A 22,340-nucleotide genomic window follows, 5' to 3' on the forward strand; every position below is an offset into this window, starting at 1 on the left:
GCTGGCTGGGGCCTCCCAGCGAGATGGCTGTCTTGGAATCCTGGCCCCACTTTTTGGCTCAGGGCCAGCCAGCCTCCCCCGCACTGCTGGGCCCCTTTCATCCTGTTCAGCTGCTCCCTGAGGCCCAGAAGGTGTGTCATACTCTGGCTGTGCCAGGCTTCTCAGAGTTCAGCGCTCATGCTAATTGAGTAGAGACCCCCACAGGTGTGACCAGCCATCCAAACCCCAGGCCCCAGTCCTGGGATTCCGCCAGTTCAGCCCCGCCTGGGCCTTCTTATTTACAGCCCCAGAGAAGAAAGAGGAGCCCCGCCACCCAGAGCCCCCAGAGCAGCCCCTACTGGGGGAGCTGACAGTGACTGGCACCACTGCAGACTCCCTACGCCTCTCCTGGACGGTGGCCCAGGGCTCTTTCGACTCCTTCGTGGTCCAGTACAAGGATGCCCAGGGGCGGCCCCAAGCAGTGCCCGTCAGGGGTGATGAGAATGAGGTCGCCATCCCCGGCCTGGAGCCCGACCGGAAGTATAAGATGAACCTCTATGGGCTTCATGGCAGGCAGCGCGTGGGGCCCGTGTCCGTGGTGGCCACCACAGGTGAGTCAGGCCTCCCTCGTCCACCAACCCCCAGCCCTCTGAGTGGGACCTGGCCCCAGACCCTTGGCGCCTCTCTCCACCTTCTCTTCCTCGGCTCCAATTCTGCCAAAGCCTCCGCCGTCTTATTTCCCCACATCCCAGGACTTTGCATCCAGCCACCAGCCCCTGACATCATTCTTGGCCCTGCTTCTCCACCTCCAAGGACAGGCCCCCTTTTCTGCCATTCTGAGCCCCAAGAATCATCCGTCCCACCCGGGCTATCCTCCCCCTACGTGTCCTCAGCCACTGGGTTCTTTCCTTGCAGCCTTTGCTGGGCGCCTTCTCCTGGCTGAGGCTGTGGCCTTTTCTGAGCTTCTGTTACCTGCTGCCCACACCCTCCCTCCACCGATGCTGTGTTCAGAACTGGCAAATCCAAGGGACATGAGCTCCACATTTCCCCAGCCCCCCTGACTCGCTGAGTCCCATCCAGCTCGGAGCAGGGCAAAGGGCTCGCTTTCAGCCCCCAGCCCTGCATTCCTCCTAGGGCCCAGCCTCTCCCATCCAGCACATTTCCCTGACTGTGTAGCATTGTGGTTGGGAGTATGGGCTCTAGAGCCAACTGCCTGGATGTTAATCCTAGCTTTGGGATCTTGTGCAACTTAATGAGTCTCTCTGGGCCTCAGCTTTCTTACCTGTCAAATGGGGATAACAAGGGTAACGGCTTCACAGAGCTATTAGAATTAAATGAGTTAATACACACATGGCACTTAGTGCCTAGCACGTCAAAACTGCTATTGGAAGAGCCAGTCAGTCAGTCAGTTCAGTCGCTCACTCATGTCTGACTCTTTGCGACCCCATGAACCGCAGCACGCCAGGCCTCCCTGTCCATCACCAACTCCCGGAGTCCACCCAAACCCATATCCATTGAGTCTGTGATGCCATCCAACCATCTCATCCTCTGTCATCCCCTTCTCCTCCTGCCCTCAATCTTTCCCAGCATCAGGGTCTTTTCAAACAAGTCAGCTCTTCGCATCAGGTGGCCAAAGTATTGGAGTTTCAGCTTCAACATCAGTCCTTCCAATGAACACCCAGGACTGATCTCCTTTAGGATGGACTGGTTGGGTCTCCTTGCAGTCCAAGGGACTCTCAAGAGTCTTCTCCAACACCACAATTCAAAAGCATCAATTCTTCTGCACTCAGCTTTCTTTATAGTCCAACTCTCACATCCATACATGACCACTGGAAAAACAATAGCTTTGACTAGACGGACCTTTGTTGGCAAAGTAATGTCCCTGCTTTTTAATATGCTGTCTAGGTTGGTCATAACTTTCCTTCCAAGGAGTAAGCGTCTTTTAATTTCATGGCTGCAGTCACCATCGTCAGCCATCATTTCTCTCTGACTCTCTCCCTTCCCAGTATCCTTTTCTTCTCCCTACCTTTCCACCTTCTCCTTCCTTGTCTGGGTTATCATTCTTGCTTGCTGCTTCCTCAATCTTCTGTGCCCAAGGTAGTCCCCCATGGGCCGGGGAGTGGGTCACAGAAGGGGTGGCTTCCCTTGTGCCAGTCTCCCCACCTCACGGAGCCTCAGCAGAGACCTGGCTACTGCAGACGGTGGGTGGATGCCCTCATGGCTGTGATGCTAGCCCCAGCCCCCAGCCTCATTCCCATACCTTTTCTCTTGCTCTTGTCTGAAGTGGAGGAAGGGACAGGGCTGCCCGGGGAGGTCTTAGCCAGAGCACATCCCATTGTCTGTCCTGGTCAGTGGGGTGAGGGAAGCTGGGCGACCCTGGGGAGGGGCAGGAACTGACAGGGAGAAATGCAAGTGGGACAAATCCTTGCTGCCCCCTCGCTTTCCTGTGGTCAGCACACTCCGTGAACACAGTATGGAAGAATTCCTCAGTTTTCTCTCATCCTACCTCACCTCCTTTCTCAGACATGAGAGCTCAGCCAGTGCAATTGGCCAGCAGTACATGGCGGGGTTTAGGGGCCTGTCTCAGCACTGTCTCCTTCAATGAGTCACTCAACGGCTAATACAAAGGCTACGGGAACCCCTAAGCCAACAGCTTGAAGGGTATACTTGCCAAATGTACTTTATGTCATGATTAATGTCAACAGCAAAGCATGTCACCTGAGAGCCTAATCTCTTCTCTCAGCCCCCCAGGAAGTCCTGGATGAGACCCCCAGCGCCACAGAGATGGAGGAGACCCCCAGCCCCACGGAACCCAGCACAGAGGCCCCGGAGCCCCCCGAGAAGCCCCTCCTGGGGGAGCTGACAGTGACAGGATCCTCCCCGGACTTGCTGAGCCTCTCCTGGACAGTCCCCCAGGGCCACTTCGACTCCTTCACCATCCAGTACAGAGACGGGGACGGGCAACCCAGGGTAGTGAGGGTGCCAGGGGATGAGGACGGGGTCACCATCTCGGGCCTGGAGCCAGACCACAAGTACAAGATGAACCTGTACGGCTTCCACGACCGCCAGCGTGTGGGCCCCGTCTCTGTCATCGGGGTGACCAGTGAGTAGACTGTGGAAACCCCAGGATGGGACCTAGTGAGGAGATCACCCCCTCAGGTGATGGGAGAGTGAGGTGGGAGGCCCCCCTCCTTGAGGCTGAGCCACGGTGACCTTTGTGGGTCTTGCTGGGCAGAGAAGGGCCTCTGTGAGCTGTGCTGGTGGCAGCCTCAGTCCCCACAGCTGACACTGGGGGCTCCAGGCATGTCTGTGAGGTGTGGACCGAGCAGAACCACCAGCCTCCTTAGGCTCCTCTGAACTGATCTCAGGGCCCGCAGTGGGGACCATGGCTTGGGAGGAGACCCAAGGACATCTCCTGGGGACCTTGCCTCACCCTTTGTGTATCCCTCCTTCTCAGCTGCAGAGGAAGAGACCCCCAGCCCCACAGAGGTGGAGGAGACCCCCAGCCCCACAGAGATGGAGGAGACCCCCAGCCCCATGGAGCCCAGCTCAGAGGCCCCAGAGCCCCCCGAGGAGCCCCTCCTGGGGGAGCTGACGGTGACAGGATCCTCCCCGGACTCGTTGAGCCTCTCCTGGACCGTCCCCCAGGGCGACTTTGACTCCTTCACCGTCCAGTACAAGGGCAGGGATGGGCCCCAGGTGGTGCGTGTCGGGGGCGAGGAGACTGAGGTGACCGTTGGGGGCCTGGAGCCCGGACGCAAGTACAAGATGAACCTGTATGGCCTGCACGGGGGGCGGCGCGTGGGCCCCGTGTCCACCGTGGGCGTGACCGGTGAGTGAGGGTGGGGCCCTTGTTTGCTTCCCTCCCCTCAGTGGCCCCCCTCCTGCCTGTGGCGTTGCCCTCCCTTGCTGCAATGGGACCCCCTGCTTGGGGACAAGCGAGAAAGAACAGTTCACCGGGGACTGGGCTGCAACCGGCTGCACCACCTCGAGCGAGTTTTCAACTTACTGTGCTTGTTTCCTCGGCCGTAAAATGGGGATAAAAATGCCCACCTCACAGAACTGTTGTGAGATTAAGTGAGTTAGCGCAGGCCTGGCTCAGAGTGAGCATCCTGGCAGTGTTGGCCACTACGATGATTATATTTGGCCTTACCCTTTGGCTGGTTCAGCTTCTTAGAATCCACATGAGACATTGGCCTCTTCACCAGGGCAGCTGGAAACTTTCTTTATGACTCATCCGGTGAGTGATTACAGAAGGAAGACTGTCCCTTCCACCCAGGTACAGGGCCCCTCAGCCACCACAGAGGACCCGCCTGAGCATCCACTCTACTGGGCCCCAGGGCCAGGCCCAGGCCCCAGACAGGCCTCTGCAACCCCCCTGCTGGTCTGCCCAGCTTGGCCCCAGGGACAGGGCGTTTCTTTCCTCCTTTGTTCACTGAAACAAAGACACAGATTTTTCAAAAACAACTTTTATTCTAAAGGGAAATATTTTTAAAAGCAGAGAAACATGTTTCCAGAACATGGTTTCTATATTTCTCAGAGGGACTTGGTTGGCTTAGTGTCCGGAGTCTTTCACCCCTGATTTCTTTTCTTTCTTCAGTCAGCACAGAGAGTAGGGAGAGGGGAAAGCCTCGGTGGGTTACTGTCCTATGGGCCTGAAGCAGAAAGGTGGAAGCTTGTGTCAGGCCTAGGACATGCAGCCGAGGTTTCTCCTGGGGTCACCCTAGGTCCATTTGTCTGTCTGGTGCAGCCACGCTGGTCCCTGGGCACGTGCATGCATGCTAAGTTGCTTCAGTTGTGTCCGACTCTTTGCAACCCTATGGACTGAGGCCCGCCAGACTCCTCTGTCCATGGGATTCTCCAGGCAAGAATATTGGAGTGGGTTGCCATGCCCTCCTCCAGGGGATCTTCTCCACCCAGGGACTGAACCCAAGTCTCTTATGTCACCTGCATTGGCAGGCAGGTTCTTTACCACTAGCTTCACTTGGGAAGCCCGGTTCCCAGGTAAAGATGGACTGTGTCGGGCACTGACTGAGGCAGTGCAGTAGAGGACAGCTGAGTCTTGGACTTAAAGAAACTGCATTCCATTCTTGGCTTCTCAGTTCTAAGCTGTGCGATGGAGCTCATTATCCAAGCAGGAAGGCAATGGGCAGCTGGAGCCCGCTGAGCTGACTGAGGGACTATGCCTGGCACACAACACGTGCTGAGCCGTTGCTAGGAGAAGAACTAAATATGCAGCTTTAGAAACATTGCTAAATTGGGAAAGGATTTTACCAAATGCAGCATGGGGACTGTGGTACTCACGGGTAGTTACCATTCCACCTTCCCCCGTTGAGCCAAAGCACCAACGATAAGGCTTGATGGTGAGGACAGTTTCTCTCTCATGGAAAGAAGTGCAGAGAGGGCAAAAACAAGCAGGAAATGGAAGCTACAGGAACAACAGAATTGGAAGGCAAATGAAATGGAACACAACGCCTGGCCTGGTTCCTGGACCTGGGAGAAGATCAGTACATGGTGGTCACTCCCTCCCGCCTTTAGCTGCCTCCATCCCTGCCCTTCCCACTCAGACTTACTTCTGTCCTCTTGAGGCCTCATCACCAGCTCATTTTTACTTTTTTATTTTAATTAAAAAAATATATATATTTTTTTTGGTCAAGCTGCATGGCTTAGGACCAGGGATTGAACCCACACCCCCTACAGTGGAAGCATTAAGCCCTAACCAAGAACCACCAGGGGATTCCCATGCCAGCCCCCCTCCCCCTTTTAAATCTATTTACTTATTTTTAACTGTTCTGGGTCTTCATTGCTTCACAGGCTTTTCTCTGGTTGTGGTGAGTGAGGGCTGCTCTCTAGTTGCGGTGCGTGGGCTTCCTATTGCATTGGCTTCTCTTGTTGAGGAGCATGGGCTCTAGGCATGTCGGCTTCAGGAGCTGTGGCTTGAGGGCTCAGTGGTTGTGGCTCCTGAGTTCTAGACACAGGCTCTATGTTTGTGGTACATAGGCCTAGTTGCTCTGCGGAATGCAGGATCCTCCTGGCTTAGGGGTCAGACCCTCGTCTCCTGCACAGGCAGATGGATTCTTTACCACTGGGCCACCAGGGAAGCCCACCAGCCCAGTTTGAAAGCAAGTTTTATGAGTATATAGCCTTATCTTGTCCTCCCACAGGAACCAGAGAAACAGGATCTTGGGAAGCCATGCACCTAGCCACCCCTCTGCTACTTGCCTCTTGGGACCACCTTCTAGGCTGGTCCTAATAAGCAGTGCCTCCCAGACTCAGCTCACTCTGGGGCAGTAGGGACCAGTAGATCCTGAGCTTGGCCTCTCCCAGATGTGCATACCACTCATTAATTTAACAAACATTTGTGGGGCACCCACTGGGTGCCGGTGCTGGGGACACAGCAGTGAACAAGGCAAGGCTCCTCCTGGGCGCTCACATTCTATCAGAGGAGACAGGCACCAAATTGCACAAATATGTCAGTGGGACTGTATGTGAGACAGTGACAAGAGCTGGGGAGAAAAGCAAAGCCCAGTAGGCGAGATGGTGAGTGGGTGGGAAGCGGGCTGGAAAGGGACTCGCTGAAGAAGGACCTGCCGGAGGGAGAGGACAAGCCACGTAAGCCTCTGGGGAAGAGCTTCCGGGCAGAGGGAATGTCTGAGGACCAGCGAAGACTGTTTTGGAATGGGGAGGGTGGTGTGAGAGGTAAACATGTGGGGCCTCGGAGGGAGGTCATTGTAAGGACTTGGCTTTTTGCTCTGAGTGAGATGGAAGCCATGGCGGGAACAGGCTCTGACTAATGTGCTAACCAGTGGGGAACACAGTGAAGACGGGAGGAGGAGGGGGAATTTAGGAGACTGTGCTATAATCCAGTAAGAGCTGTGTGCTTAGAGAGGGTGAGTGATAGTCGCTCATTCATGTCCGACTCTTTGCAACCCCATGGACTGTATCCTGCCAGGTTCCTCTGTCCATGGAATTCTCCAGGCAAGAATACTGGAGTAGGTTGCCATTTCTTTTTCCAACTTAGAGGGGGTGGAGGTGGGCTTAAGGAGTAGGGGAGTCAGCTTCTGAAGGCAGTGCCGACAGGACTTACTCCCAGGCCGGCTCTGGAGTGGAAGAGAGGACTCAGGGATGACTCTGACAGTGAAGTGGTGGTTTTGATGAGGTGGGAAGGCTGTGAAGAGAACAGGAGTTGGGGTGGGGGGGTGGAAGCCCCTGAGCTCAGCTTTGGACTAGAATTTGGGATATCAATTAGGCACCCAAGGAAGGTGCGAGCACACCCGAGTCTGGGGGTCAGCTGGGAGGTCTGGCTGGAGGACTTGGAGCCAGAGATGGGCAGATGGACCTTCAGCCAATTTCCCAGGGTCTCGGTGGTGACTGACACCCCTCCCCACCAAGCACAGCCCCAGATTCTGGCAGGCACTTAGTGAAGGCTTGTCGGCCAGACAGCTGTTGCCAATCAGTGTAGTCTTACATCAGAACCACCCCTTGGGCACCACCACAACAATGCAGATGATTACTACCAAGGGGAAGAGGGGCTTTTCCTGATAGCCTCCCCCATTTCTGTCTCAGCTCCACAAGCAGAAGAGACTCCTCCGGCCACCAAGCCCCCCAAGGAACCACGCCTCGGGGAGCTCACAGTGACAGATGTGACCCCTGACTCCGTGGGCCTCGCATGGACAGTCCTTGAGGGCCAGTTTGACTCTTTCGTGGTCCAGTACAAGGACAGGGACGGGCAGCCCCACGTGGTCCCTGTGGCCGCAGACCAGCGAGAGGCCACTGTCTCCGGGCTGGAGCCTGAGCGCAAATACAGGATGAACGTGTACGGACTACATGGTGGGCAGCGTGTGGGCCCCCTCTCCGTGGTGGCCCTGACCGGTGAGTGAGGGTGGGCCAAGGCAGTCCCCATCCCTGGTCACCCGGGGCCACCCCACCTCCCCAGCCTCTTGCTCAGATCCTCCCCAGTCACAGGCATGTGGTCTGTTCCCTGACCCCGGGGATCCTCTTGTGAGCTGGAACCTTCCCTGTCTTCCAGTCTCTATCTCCGCTCTGCCTCCCTCCCCCAGGCAGCGTTGTCTTCCTCCCCTCCGACCAGGTCTAGCCAGACGCTATCTCTCTGATCATCCACAGCTGTTTCCTCCCCTCTCTTCACAACCCCGCTGTGACTTGGACTGGCTACCACCTCCCCCTGCTGCCCTTTTTCACTGGGGTTAAACAACACGCATCCCTCGAATCTTTTCTCAGAGGCCCTCGGCCCCCCTGGCCTGAGCTGTGTTCCCTTCTGGCCAACCCAGAGTCTTCCTTCTTCAGGGAGATGGCCCTTGCTCTCTGCTCCTGGCGTCACCCACCCCTCATGCCTTCTGGGGACAGGCCACCACAATTTCTGTGCTGTGGTGTCTATGAAACCAGTGAACCCCTTTCAGAGCAATGTCTTAAAAATCTATAAAGTAAGATGCATAGGATTTTACCATACCATACTGATTCTATTGATATCCAATTATCAAAGGTATTCTAAAACTCGCATTTATGACTTAGTAATACAGGGACTTCACTATTAGTTCATTAAATAACAAGAACCTTGTGGGATGTTTAATAATCTATTTAGAAGCAGTGATGAGTATAAAGAGTGTTTTGAAGTTTCTGCAGTAATTCTAAGCTGATGTGACAGCATCTGTGATTCCTGTTGGTGACAGTCACGAGCACTGCTAGTACCACAGTGTTGGTTTCCTATATGCATCATTGAAGGGAATGCCAGAGGCCAGTGAAAATGTAACTGCTCCCTGTCTAAGTTCAACACCCCCTGGAGGCTCTCGGAGCCCAGGAGCCCTGCGAGGGGGTAGTTCTCCCACCAGAGATCTCAGCCATGTTCTCTGTCTCCCTGGATCCTAGCTCCCGTCCCTCGGGTCCCAGTCACAGAGCCCCCCGTGGAGCCACGCCTGGGGGAGCTGACGGTGACGGACGTGACCCCGGACTCCGTGGGCCTCTCCTGGACTGTCCCCGAGGGCGAATTTGACTCGTTCGTGGTCCAGTACAAGGACAGGGACGGGCAGCCGCAGGTAGTGCCTGTGGCCGCCGACCAGCATGAGGTCACCGTCCCCGGCCTGGAGCCCAGCAGGAAATACAAATTCCTGCTCTTTGGGATCCAAGATGGGAAACGCCGCAGCCCAGTCTCTGTGGAGGCAAAGACAGGTGAGAGGGACCCCCACGAAGCTGAGGTCCCAGCCCCGCTGTCCTTCCTCCCGCTGCCTGAACACCTCTCCTTTCCTCCTGGTCTCCCCTTCATCCACCTCTTCCTTTTTATGTGAAAAGCCCTGCTGCCTGCTCCTTCCCAGTCAGATGGAAACCAAGAAAATGGAACAGGTTCCTGGATCAGTTCCAGGAAAGTCAGTTGCTGACTTTCACCTCTTCTCGTAATTCCTACTTTTGTTCAACAGGGGTGGCTCCTCCAGGACCCTTCCTGGAAGGTGGAAACACAAGACACAGCAGGACGGGGAAGCAGGGGCGGGAGGCCAGAGCTGTTCCACATCCAAGTCTCAGCCTTGTGTAGCCATCACCTCCCAAGAGGGAGCGTCCCGCTGACCCTCACCCTGTTTCCCGCCCTACCGGCCCAGGCACGCTGGGTCCCGTATCTGCCTCTCCAGAGGGAACGCTTTCCTCCCCTGCCCTCTTCCTGGAGCCTCAGAAACGAGGACCAGACGAGCCCAAGACTGGCTGCCCAGTCCGGCCCAGTCGGGCCCAGCCCAGCTATGCCCCTTTCCCGGATTTTGATCCAGGCCCTCCCCTGCCCCGGGGGTTCCCAGTTGCCAGAGAACTCTCACAATAACAATGCCGTCAGCGTCCTTGCTGTCCAGGAAGGCAGAAGGCCAGCTCCTTCTCAGGCCCCGGGATGGCTTCTTGGGCAGATACCAGATCCTTCTCCTGTCTGAGCATCCTTCTTCTCCTTGTACCCCTGCTCACACAAAAGCAGTCCCAACTCCTTCACCAGGTCCTGTGAGGGTCACCTTCATCATAATATCCTACCTCCCCACCAGCTGTCTGCCCCCAGGGACCTGTACCCCCTCCGACGTCCCCAGGACCCTTGGATTTTCCCAGAGAACAGTCAAATCACAAACAGTGGATTCCTTGGTCAAAGGAAATAAGCAGACGAAGCCTGTGATAAGCTGCACCCTGCCAAGGAAATGGTCTCTATCAGGTGGCTAGAGTCTGGATAACAAGTGGAATAAGATAAATAGGAAGCTAGGGAATCGCTTCTCCCAGGACAGAAGGCTGCTCCCTGCGCTGGTTAATGGACAGAGGCGTGGCCAGATGAGGATGCTGGCGGGCATGGAATGGTGATGGAAATATCTGGGGGAAGCACTGATCATTTGGGCAGTTCTAGATTTTTCCAACTCCAGAGGGAGGCAGTCAGGAGTCATTTTGGAAAAAAAATAAACACAAGAAACTTTCCTCTCTGTCAGTTGGCCGAGGTGACGCCAGCCCAGGAGCCCCACCCCGCCTCGGGGAGCTGTGGGTGACAGACCCCACCCCAGACTCACTGCGCCTCTCCTGGACGGTCCCTGAGGGCCACTTCGACTCCTTTGTGGTCCAGTTCAAGGACAGGGATGGGCCCCGCGTGGTGTCCGTGGAGGGCCACGAGCGCTCGGTCACCATCAGCCCTCTGGACTCCGGCCGCAAGTACAGATTCCTTGTCTACGGCCTCCTGGGCAAGAGGCGCCATGGCCTCCTCACCGCCGAGGGCACCACAGGTGAGGGCAGCCCCTGCAGGGGGTGTTCCTGATCTGGAGGTCCCCCTGGTGAGAATCACTGTGGTCACTTGTGGTGGCTGTCATCATGGTTGTTGTTTGGCTCTGGTTGTCTGGCTGGAATCCAGCCCATCTCCTTGCACGAGCCCAAAGACCCAGCCCTGCAGGGCGCGGCCACAGCTCAGTCCCGTCTTTAGACCTCTCAGTCCTTCCCTTCAGGGTCACCCAGCCTTCCAGAAACAACCATTTCCTCTCTGTGTTTCCATCTCAGAGACCCGCAGAGCTGTGGACGCGGCTAGAACAAAGCGTCCCTCAAAACCACGTCTGGGGGAGGAGCTGCAGGTGACCGGTGTGACATCAGACTCCGTGGGCCTCTCGTGGACTGTCCCCGAGGGCCACTTCGACTCCTTTGTGATCCAGTACAGGGACAGAGACAGGCAGCCCCAGGTGGTGCCCGTGGAGGGCAGCCGCAGGGAGGTCAGTGTCTCGGGCCTGGACCCTGCCCACAGGTACAAGCTGCTGCTCTACGGGCTGTCCAGGGACAAGCGAGTGGGTCCCATCTCTGCCACCGCCGTGACCGGTGAGTGCAGCCGGGGGAATCCGCTGTCCCTCCTTCCCGCTTGGCTCTCCTGGTCTGATAGAGTCAGGATTTCTCAGCTCCTTGTACCCCTCCTTTTGGGGGAAGAGGTCAGCTTCATAGAGGCATAATTTACATACAATAAAATTCACCCATTTTAAGAGCGTAATTCATTGAGTTTGGGCGGATGTCTAAGTCATGCCCATTACCACAACAAAGATAGAAAACAATGACTCTAGAAGTTTCCCCATGCTCCTTGGCTGTCAGTTTCCCTGATCCCAACTTCTGGCAACCACTAATTGCTTTCTATCATTATAGTTTTGGCTTTTTAAGTGTTTTCTTTCACAGACTCGTACAGTACATAGTTTTTTTGTGTGTTTTTCCTGCACTTAGCATGATGCTTTTGAAGTTCATCCCTGGGTATCAGTAGTTGGTCCTTTTTATTAGTGATCTCTTGTCCTCACCTCCTTCCCTCCATCCATCCTCTTGGAGGGTCTTGGTGCAGCGACAGACCACTCAACCCTCTCTACCTGTCTCTCAGAAACAGCCTCCAGGGAAGAAATCGAAGCTGAGCCTGAAACCTTTAGTGCTCCAGCATCTGAGCCCCGTCTGGGGAAGGTGACTCTGGAGGAGGCCACCCCACACAGCCTACATCTCTCCTGGACAGCAACTGAGGGAGACTTTGACTCCTTCGAGGTCCAATACACAGATGAGGAGGGGCTACTCCAAGAAGTTAATGTAGGGGGCGACCAGCATGACATCACCATCTCTGACCTGGAATCTGACCACAGATACCTGGTGAGCCTATATGGTTTCCACAACGGGCAACGTGTTGGTCCTGCCCACATCAAGGCCATGACAGGTGAGCGAAAGAACTCTGCCTACACAGCTTCCTTCCAGGGGGCCACGAGGGCCCAGAGGAGGGCTGAGTCCCCATGGATTCTGTGCCCCTCTCTCAGGTCCTTTTCTCTCCATGTCTGTATTCAGCCCCAAGAGAGGAGGATGATGAACCTTCAGAATCTCCCTCTACCACCCAAACCCCGTCCACTGCTGTCCCTGAGCTTCCCATCAAGCCCCGCCTTGGGGAGCTGACCATGACAGATGCCACCCCCGACTCCCTGAGCCTCTCCTGGACCGTCCCCGAGGGCCAGTTTGACCACTTTCTGGTCCAGTACAAGAACGGGGACGGACAGCCCAAGGCGGTGAGGGTGCCCGGGGATGAGGACGAGGTCACCATCTCGGGCCTGGAGCCAGACCACAAGTACAAGATGAACCTGTATGGCTTCCACGACCGCCAGCGTGTGGGCCCCATCTCTGTCATCGGGGTGACCAGTGAGTGGATGGTGGAAGCCCCAGGATGGGACCTAGTGGGGAGATCACCCCCTCAGGTGATGGGGGAGTGAGATGCGGGAGGCCCCTTCCTCGAGGCTGAGCCACGGTGACCTTTGTGTGTCCTCCTGGGCAGAGAAGGGCCTCTGTGAGCCAAGCTGGTGGCAGCCCTGGTCCCCACAGCTGACCCGGGGGGCTCCGGGCATGTCTATGAGGTGTGGACCAAGCAGGACCACCCAACCCCAAGGACTAGCTCCTCTGAACTGACTTCAGGGCCCGGAGTCAAAGCCAAGGCTTGGGAGGAGACCCCAGACCCAAGGACATCTCCTGGGGACCCTGCCTCACCCTCTGTGTGTCCCTTCTTCTCAGCTGCAGAGGAAGAGACTCCCAGCCCCACAGAGATGGAGGAGACCCCCAGCCCCACAGAGACGGAGGAGACCCCCAGCCCCACAGAGATGGAGAAGACCCCCAGCCCCATGGAACCCAGCACAGAGGCCCCAGAGCCCCCCGAGGAGCCCCTCCTGGGGAAGCTGACGGTGACAGGATCCTCCCCAGACTCGCTGAGCCTCTCCTGGACCGTCCCCCAGGGCCACTTCGACTCCTTCACCGTCCAGTACAAGAATGGGGATGGGCAGTCCAAGGTGGTAAGGGTGCCCGGGGACAAGGACGAGGTCACCATCTCGGGCCTGGAGCCAGACCACAAGTACAAGATGAACCTGTACGGCTTCCACAACCGCCAGCGTGTGGGCCCCGTCTCTGTCATCGGGATGACCAGTGAGTGGATGGTGGAAGCCCCAGGATGGGACCTAGTGGGGAGATCACCCCCTCGGGTGATGGGGACGTGGGGTATGGGAGGCCCCTTCCTCAAGGCTGAGCCATGATGCCCCTTGTAGGTCCTGGGCAGAGAAGGGCCTCTGTGAGCCATGCTGGTGGCGGCCCTGGTTCCAGAGCTGACCCCGGGGGCTCCAGGCATGTCTGTGAGGTGTGGACCGAGCAGAACCACCAGCCTCCTTAGGCTCCCCTGAACTGACCTCAGGGTCCCCAGTGGGGGACCATGGCTTGGGAGGAGACCCAAGGATGTCTCCCAGGGACCCTGCCTCACCCTTTGTGTATCCCTCCTTCTCAGCTGCAGAGGAAGAGACCCCCAGCCCCACAGAGGTGGAGGAGACCCCCAGCCCCACAGAGATAGAGGAGACCCCCAGCCCCACGGAGCCCAGCACAGAGGCCCCAGAGCCCCTGGAGGAGCCCCTCCTGGGGAAGCTGACAGTGACAGGATCCTCCCCGGACTCGCTGAGCCTCTCCTGGACCGTCCCCCAGGGCCACTTCGACTCCTTCACCATCCAGTACAAGGGCAGGGGCGGACCCCAGGTGGTGCGTGTCGGGGGCGAGGAGACTGAGGTGACCATTGGGGGCCTGGAGCCTGGACACAAATACAAGATGAACCTGTACGGCCTACACGGGGGGCGGCGCGTGGGCCCCGTGTCCACCGTGGGCGTGACCGGTGAGTGAGGGCGGGGCTTGGGATGAGGCCTCAAGAAAGGTCTCATAGTAGAGCCTCTGGAGAGTCTTCCACTGAAGACCCTAAAACCCCCAAATCTCTAGTTCATTCATTATCCATTCAGCACTTCAGGACAAGTATGATCTAGGAGCAGGAAGAGGGAGTCCCAGGGAAGAGCTTGCCCTTGAGAGGCTGTTGGGGACTGAGGCCTCCAAGCCAGGCTCACATGACCTGTCTGTGGCTCTCTGCTTTGCGTGGAAACTTTGAAAAGAACTCTTTTGGGGTATTGGGACAAATGACATGAAATATTAAATCTCAACAAGTATTTATTATATAAAATTTCAGACATATACCCAAAGGGAAAGAATAGCATAATGAATTCCTATATGTCAATCACCCTGCTTCAACCAAAAAGCACCTCTTGGCCAGTCTAGCTCATCCAGACCCCACTCACTTCCCACCCTCCTCAACTAGAATATCATCTTTCTTCTTCTTTTTTTTAATGTATTTTATTTTTGGCAGTGGTAGGTCTTCATTGCTACACACAGGTTTTGGCTAGTTGTTGTGAGCGAGGGCTACTCTTTGTTGGGGTACAGGAGCTTCTCATTGCAGTGGCTTCTCTTGTTGCAGAGCTCAGGCTTTGGGTGCCATGGGGTTTAGTAGTTACAACTGGAGGGCTCCAGAGCGCAGGCTCAGTAATTGTGGCACAAGGAGTTAGTTGCTCTGCGACATGTGGGATCTTCCCGGAGCAGGGATCGAACCCATGTCCCCTGTGTTGGCAGGCAGATTCTTAACCACTACTAGAAGTCCTAGAATGTTTTATTAACAGCTTTATTGAGGTATACGTTACATACCATAGAATTCACCCGTTTTAAGCATACAGCTTATTAATTTTAGTGTATTTACAGAGTTGTACAACTATCATCACTATCTGTTAACAATTTTAGAACTTTTTCACCACATGGAGATGAAATCTGGTGTCCAGACCCATTTTCACACCCATTTCCAATCCCCAGAGATCTACTTTCTGTCTCTGCAGATTTGCCTTTTCTGGACACATCATATAACTGGAATCATACAATACTTGCTCTTTCATATCTGACTTCTTTTACCACATTTTAGCACATTTTTGAGGTTGATCTGTGTTGTAACATGTAGCAGTACTTCATTCCTTTATAGTCAAATAATATTCCATTGTATGGACATACTGCTGTAATATTTTAAAACTTATTCTATACACTGTTTACTTCATCATTGCATATTTAAGTGTACCGCTCTTTTCTGGCAACTCACTCCAGTGTTCTTGCCTGGAGAATCCCAGGGACAGGGGAGCCTGGTGGGCCGCCATCTATGGGGTCACACAGAGTCAGACACGACTGAAGCGACTTAGCAGCAGCAGCAGCTCTTTTCAAAAATACCACTTAAAAGTAATCATGACACAGTGATTGTGCTTTTAAAAACCAGATATTCGGGTATTGCTAGTTTTCTGATTCCCTGGTGGCTCAGACCATAAAGAATCCGCCTGCTATTCGGAAGACCTAGGTTCGATCCCTGGGTTGGGAAGATCCCCTGGAGGAGGGCATGGCAACCTACTCCAGTATTGTTGCCTGGAGAGTCCCCATGGACAGAGGAGCCTGGCAGACTGCATTACAGTCCATGGGGTCGCAAAGAGTTGGACATGACTGAGCGACTAAGCACACAGCTTCCTGATGGTGTCCTAATAGTTCTTTTGCAATTTTTTGCTGGAATCAGATCCAATTAAGAAAGATAGGCTACAATTGGGAGAACTGGGATTTTTAAATAGGGTGGGCAGGAAAGACCCTAAAGAGAAGGTGACATTTGAATGAAGACTTAAAGGAGGTGTGAACATGAGCCATGCAGACATCTGGGGAAAGAACATTCAGGCATCAAGGCAAGAGGCCACTTGGCACATTGGATGGACCATAAAGAGGCCACAAAGAGATTGTGATGGCCATAGGCACAGCTGGATCTGAAGTTAGGCCCCCAGAGCTAGCCCACCTTCTGGCCTGAACCCACGAGAGCAGGGCCTCAGCAGTTCCTTCCAGCAGCAGGAACGATTCTGTTTGCCTCTCTCCCCAGCCCTGGAAGAGGAGCCCCCTGCTAGCCCTCCTTTGAAGCCACAGCTAGGGGAGCTGACTGTGACAGACGCCACCCCCGACTCCCTGAGCCTCTCCTGGACTGTCCCCGAGGGCCGGTTCGACCACTTCCTGATCCAGTACAAGAACGGGGATGGGCAGCCCAAGGCGGTAAGGGTGCCCGGTGACGAGGACGGGGTCACCATCTCGGGCCTGGAGCCAGACCACAAGTACAAGATGAACCTGTACGGCTTCCACGACCGCCAGCGTGTGGGCCCCCTCTCCACTGTCGGTTTAACTGGTGAGTGTGCAGTAGAACACTGGCCCCGAGCTGGGCTCAGGTTCCCTTTAATTGCCAGTAATCATGTCTTTCTCCCACTGTTCTTAAGCCTGAGCCTCCCAAGCTCCTGGGAGTGGTTCTATGCCTGTCTTCACTCCAAGCCTTAGTGTCACTTTAGCTGTCTCACCCTTTACACTTTTTGAGTCCTTGAAGAGGGAGGATGCCAAGGAAATAATAGACTCAGGCAGACCTGGGGCTGGCCCTATTCTCGGCCCCTTAGAGCTGTGTGACCTCGAGAGAGTCAGTCAGCCCCTCTGTGCCTACCTTTCAGCATCGGTGCAGAAAGAAGAGCCACACCTGTCTGGCAGGGTGGGCGTGGCTTGGCTCACCCGCAGTGTTTGGTAACTACTGGCTCCTCCTTTTGAGGAAAAAAATTAGTTACTAAAAACCCTTGGGTGAATTCTCATAATTATTATTGATTTCACTGGGTAAAATTGTATTTGATACTGATACCCATGGATTCTATGTCAACACGGAACCTTCCTGTCATGGATACTGTTACTTCAGTAGTTAACATTAGTCATGGTGGCTTAGTCTCTAAGTCGTGTCCAACTCTTGTGATCCCATGGACTGGAGCCCACCAGGCTCCTCTGTCCATGGGATTCTCCAGGTGAGAATACTGGAGTGGGTTGCCATTTCCTTCTCCAGAGGAAGATTCCTGACCTAGGAATCGAACCTGGTTCTCTTGCATTGCAGGCAGATTCTTTACTGACTGAACTATGAGGTAAGTCCTAATATTAGTCATATGTGCAGCTAAACAAGATATTTCCTCTTCATTAATTACTCCTTATCTTGGCTGTTGGTTGCTTCTGTTAAGTTCTTTTATAGCTATTATCTGCCACATGCTTAAAACCTGATTCCCAAACACAATGGAGATATGAAACACAATGATTTTATAATTCAGCCATTAAGCCGGAATAAAACTCTATGCAGAACAGGAAAGACAAAAGACATCTGTGGGTATGATGGGTCATCCCTGCCATAAACTGGCAGGAGAATTAATACAAGGTCCCCAAGCAACCCAGCTGCAAAGATGATCTGATTTCCTGTGGTCTCATCTCTGCTGTCAACTGTGGAATCTAAATTAGATTCTCAAATGCTCAGAAAAGCCTTCTAAACCAGAGGAGGTATTAAAGGAAAATACTTAGGAACTTGAGCACAGGCACCTCCTGACGCGACGTGTCTGTTGAGTGTGGTGCTGTTACAAAGCATGAGTCCTGGCCCACTAAGTGAATGCGCTCAGCAGCTCCTGCAGGTTCCATGCTGCAAATGCTGAGGTCAGCGGCGTCCCACCGTACCATCTTGACATCTCCACAGTGTGTCCCCTGCCCCTGAACATGTCAACTAGGGAAGCTGAACATTTAAACTAGGGAAATGAAGTCTTAACCTTGGGGCACTGGCGTCCCAGCTTCAGGGCCCTGGTGTGTCTGGGAGAAATCCCAGAATCCATCCTGTTAGGAGGGAGCTCTGGAAGCATGTCACCATTCTCTTTGTCTCCTGATCCAGCCTCAGAAAAAGACCAAGAAATGACCCCAGCCCCAACAGACCTGCCCACTGCAGCTCCTGAGCCTCCCATCAAGCCCTGCCTGGGGGAGCTGGCAGTGACAGACGCCACCCCCGACTCCCTGAGCCTCTCCTGGACCGTCCCCGAGGGCCAGTTCGACCACTTCCTGGTCCAGTACAAGAACGAGGATGGGCAGCCCAAGGTGGTGAGGGTGCCCGGGGACGAGGACAAGGTCACCATCTCGGGCCTGGAGCCAGACCACAAGTACAAGATGAACCTGTACGGCTTCCACGACCGCCAGCGTGTGGGCCCCATCTCTGTCATCGGGGTGACCAGTGAGTGGATGGTGGAAGCCCCAGGATGGGACCTAGTGGGGAGATCACCCCCTCAGGTGATGGGGGAGTGAGATGCGGGAGGCCCCTTCCTCGAGGCTGAGCCACGGTGACCTTTGTGTGTCCTCCTGGGCAGAGAAGGGCCTCTGTGAGCCAAGCTGGTGGCGGCCCTGGTCCCCACAGCTGACCCAGGGGCTCCAGGCATGTCTATGAGGTATGGACCAAGCAGGACCACCCAACCCCAAGGACTAGCTCCTCTGAACTGACTTCAGGGCCTGGAGTCGAAGCCAAGGCTTGGGAGGAGACCCCAGACCCAAGGACGTCTCCTGGGGACCCTGCCTCACCCTCTGTGTGTCCCTTCTCAGCTGCAGAGGAAGAGACTCCCAGCCCCACAGAGACGGAGGAGACCCCCAGCCCCACAGAACCCAGCACAGAGGCCCCAGAGCTCCCTGAGGAACCCCTCCTTGGAGAGCTGATGGTGACAGGATCCTCCCCAGACTCGCTGAGCCTCTCCTGGACCGTCCCCCAGGGCCACTTCGATTCCTTCACTGTCCAGTACAAGGGCAGGGATGGACCCCAGGTGGTACGCGTCGGGGGCAAGGAGACTGAGGTGACTGTTGGAGGCCTGGAGCCTGGACGCAAGTACAAGATGAACCTGTATGGCCTGCACGGGGGGCAGCGCGTGGGCCCCGTGTCCACCGTGGGCGTGACCGGTGAGTGAGGGCAGGGCTCAGGGGTCTCCGAGGTGGAAATACCTTTTCCTCATGAGTGACCTGGTTGACTGTTCTGTTATTTCACCAGACCTTGAACCCCTTTTATGCCCTTCCTCCATGGCCCTGGGCCGTGACCCATGTGTAGTGGTCTGGCCTTTGTCAACCCACGACCTCACTGTCCACAGTAGCATGACCTCCTCTGATGGTCAGTCACTGGCTGCCTCGAAGGGTGAAATGTGTCAGGCTCAGGCCAAGCTTGACTTTACTAGAATTTTCTTTTCTTTCCATGTTAATCATGAATCACAGCATTCTTTGTTACAACAAGAAAAAAAAAAAAGAATGAAAGAAACAACCCAACATCCAACCACAGAGATGATTAAGTAATTAGACAACAATCTGTAAAATGACCTATTATGGCATCATTGAAATGTTTAAACATAAGACAATTACTTTATACTTTACAATGAAATAAGAGTTTACAATGTTTGTAAGGAAGCTAATCAAAGCCACTTGAAAATAACTTGCATAGTAAGACAACTGGAAGGAAACACATCCCACAGGATGCATGATTTGTGGAACACAATAGAATATTTTGTGCTTTTTTTCCCATTTTGTTCTGTTCTGTGTCATTTACATTTTCTTAAGTGACAAGCAGTTTTTCTTTTATAATCAGGAAAATTTTTTTCAATACATTGTCTCCTCTTTTGTATTCCTTCCATCTTTTCTGCTCATCATTCTTGCAATTTATTTCACTGATGATTATGAAAAAGTTACAATTTCTAGTCTTTAAGAAATGAGGAAAAAAAATCCCCAAGGTGAATTAAATTCCCCATTTGTAGTCAGGGTGGCTTTTCTAAGTCACTGTCAGCTGGAGTCTTATGCCTGTCACCAGGGTTCCTCTGCACGTGGGAGAACCCAGCTCCTGAGAGTCAGTCTTTTGGGGGGTGAGTCAACTGTCTCTGTGAGGTTCACTCTCCCCTCCTGAAGACACTTCGGACAGAGAGGCCCCTATCATGCAAATCACAAGCATATTGAAAAAGCACAGAGGGACCCATGTCCCTACTCCACATCCACCACCGGACTACTAATTTTTATAATCCAGGGTTTCTTTTTAAGTCTGTATTTTTCTCTGAAAAGCATATAGCAACATGATGGAAAGTTTGGAAAGCAGGGGAAAAAAATCTCTCATCGGACCACTTTCTGACCCAAGAACCACCATTCATAACAATGTGTGTAACACCCTCTCTTTCTGTGTTTTCCATGCCTGCATGTTTTCAGGTTGCAGAATGTTCATGTAATTCTTGGTTCTTAACTTTTTTTGTACCTAAGTTACACTACAGCATTTATCCTGTGGCTACACAACCATCATTAATCATCATTTTAATGGCCATTTGATGCTTCATGGTGAAAGTGTCATAACAAAATTAAACTTCTGTGGTTCCTTTGGAGTCCTGACACATCTTGCTGTCATGAATAATCCAAAAATGAACTCCCGTGATACAACTTTTCCTGCTTTTTAATAATTTTCTTAGGATAGCTGCCCAGAAATGAGATTATTGGGTCAAAGGAAATGAGCAGTATTTTGGCTCCTGACATGCATGTCCGAATTGCTTTCTGAAGGTTCATGGTGCCCGCCAGCCAGTATGTGATGGGGTCGGGCGTGTCTCGGTCTCCCCTGCGTGGAGTCACCGAATGCTGCACCCAGAGGCTGCGTGAGCCTCCAGGCCTGCAGCTTGAGGAGTGTTTCGCTGGATGCCCCCGGTTGTCTCTGTTGATATCAGCAGATGTCAAAGCAAGTCGCCGTCTAAGCCTCTGCCCCCAATCTCTTTTCTCAGACCCTCAGGAGGTTGTGGAAGAGACCCCCAGCCCCACGGAGCCCAGCACAGAGGCCCCAGAGCCCCCCGAGGAGCCCCTCCTGAGGGAGCTGACGGTGACAGGATCCTCCCCGGACTCGCTGAGCCTCTCCTGGACCATCCCCCAGGGCCACTTCGACTCCTTCACCATCCAGTACAAGGGCAGGGATGGGCCCCAGGTGGTGCGTGTCGGGGGCGAGGAGACTGAGGTGACCGTTGGGGGCCTGGAGCCCGGACACAAGTACAAGATGAACCTGTACGGCCTGCACGGGGGGCGGCGCGTGGGCCCTGTGTCCACCGTGGGCGTAACCGGTGAGTGAGGTCGGGAGCGTGGGGTGCAGGATGGGGAGGACAGGTCCTGGAAGAGTTTCCCTTTATTCCCATCTTAATGAAAACATAAATATTCTCAGCAGCGTGTCTTTTCCAGAACATCAGATGGTCGAGGCTTCTTGTTAAAAGGCAGATTCAGATTTGGCAGGTTTGGGCTGGGTCTGGATTCAGATTTGGCAGGTTTGGGCTGGGTCTGGACACGCTGGATTTCTAAAGTCCTTCCTGATGCTGATGCTGCTGGTCCAGGGACCATACTCTGCTAAAGCTCCTCACAAAGCAACTGGACACTTCCTTAGATTCTGTCAGACAGAATCGTGCTTGCATGCCTGAGTTCTCACAGGAGCTCAGCCGAACTCGGCCTCTTCGTAGTTGACTGGAGGCTGTGGAGGAAGGCAGGAGTGTGCTCAGAATTTAGTGTCTTGACTGAAACGCCCCCTAGCCGCACGGTTTGGGTGTTAACAGACTTGTGACACCAGTGGTTCAAGAAAGATGTGGGTGGCCTGAGCCAAGCACTGAGGAAGTTCACTGAGATAAACCTTGAACGTGGCAGAGAAACCAGTTCTTATCCTACAGGACTCACAGACAGGCTGTGGACCAGCAAAGGGGGATGTGTAGGTGACAGGAAGCCCCGTGGCCAGGCCAAAACTGGGCAGTGAGGCCGACATCAGCCTGCCTGCCCATGGGTGCCCACGGGTTCCCACAGGACAGCTGAGACTTGACAACCAACAGGCATTATCTTGGTGACATTTACAGACAGGATGAAGGGTCTCAGTCGGTACTAGGAACATCATGGCACAAGAGAGGATTTTGTATGAAATTCTTGGGAGTGGAAGAGATAGTCTTGAGATGGGGGTAGAGAGGTTGCGACTGCTCAGGAAGGCAGGAATTTCTTTCCCAGAATAGAGAGGCCTGCTGCACAGTTTTACGCCAAGACTGAGACCCTCGGATGTGCTTTTAAAGGCTCATTCTGGCTCCCTGTGAAGAACAGGTGGAGGCGGGAGGCAGAGAGACTCATAGGGAGGTGGTAACCCAGGTGACAGGTCAGGGCGTCCC

At 54.2% G+C, this 22,340-nt stretch overlaps 1 protein-coding gene across 1 annotated transcript in view; it reads left to right on the forward strand.

Moving 5' to 3' along the window:
- TNXB (tenascin XB) overlaps positions 1-22,340 on the forward strand; it is a 55,986-nt gene that overhangs the window by 23,546 nt on the left and 10,100 nt on the right. Inside the window, exons 11-25 of the mRNA XM_081522404.1 lie at positions 285-590; positions 2,723-2,949; positions 3,679-3,811; positions 7,546-7,851; positions 8,863-9,162; positions 10,431-10,718; positions 10,987-11,295; positions 11,840-12,154; positions 12,280-12,635; positions 13,083-13,395; positions 13,748-14,122; positions 16,220-16,516; positions 18,062-18,394; positions 18,757-19,104; positions 20,940-21,269. Of these exons, the coding sequence (XP_081378530.1) occupies positions 285-590; positions 2,723-2,949; positions 3,679-3,811; positions 7,546-7,851; positions 8,863-9,162; positions 10,431-10,718; positions 10,987-11,295; positions 11,840-12,154; positions 12,280-12,635; positions 13,083-13,395; positions 13,748-14,122; positions 16,220-16,516; positions 18,062-18,394; positions 18,757-19,104; positions 20,940-21,269 (4,536 nt within the window). The remainder of the gene's footprint in view (positions 1-284; positions 591-2,722; positions 2,950-3,678; positions 3,812-7,545; positions 7,852-8,862; positions 9,163-10,430; positions 10,719-10,986; positions 11,296-11,839; positions 12,155-12,279; positions 12,636-13,082; positions 13,396-13,747; positions 14,123-16,219; positions 16,517-18,061; positions 18,395-18,756; positions 19,105-20,939; positions 21,270-22,340) is intronic.

The sequence above is a fragment of the Giraffa tippelskirchi genome, chromosome 8 (assembly GCF_054371585.1).
Source record: "Giraffa tippelskirchi isolate mGirTip1 chromosome 8, T2T-mGirTip1v1.2.pri, whole genome shotgun sequence".
Taxonomy (NCBI): domain Eukaryota; kingdom Metazoa; phylum Chordata; class Mammalia; order Artiodactyla; family Giraffidae; genus Giraffa; species Giraffa tippelskirchi.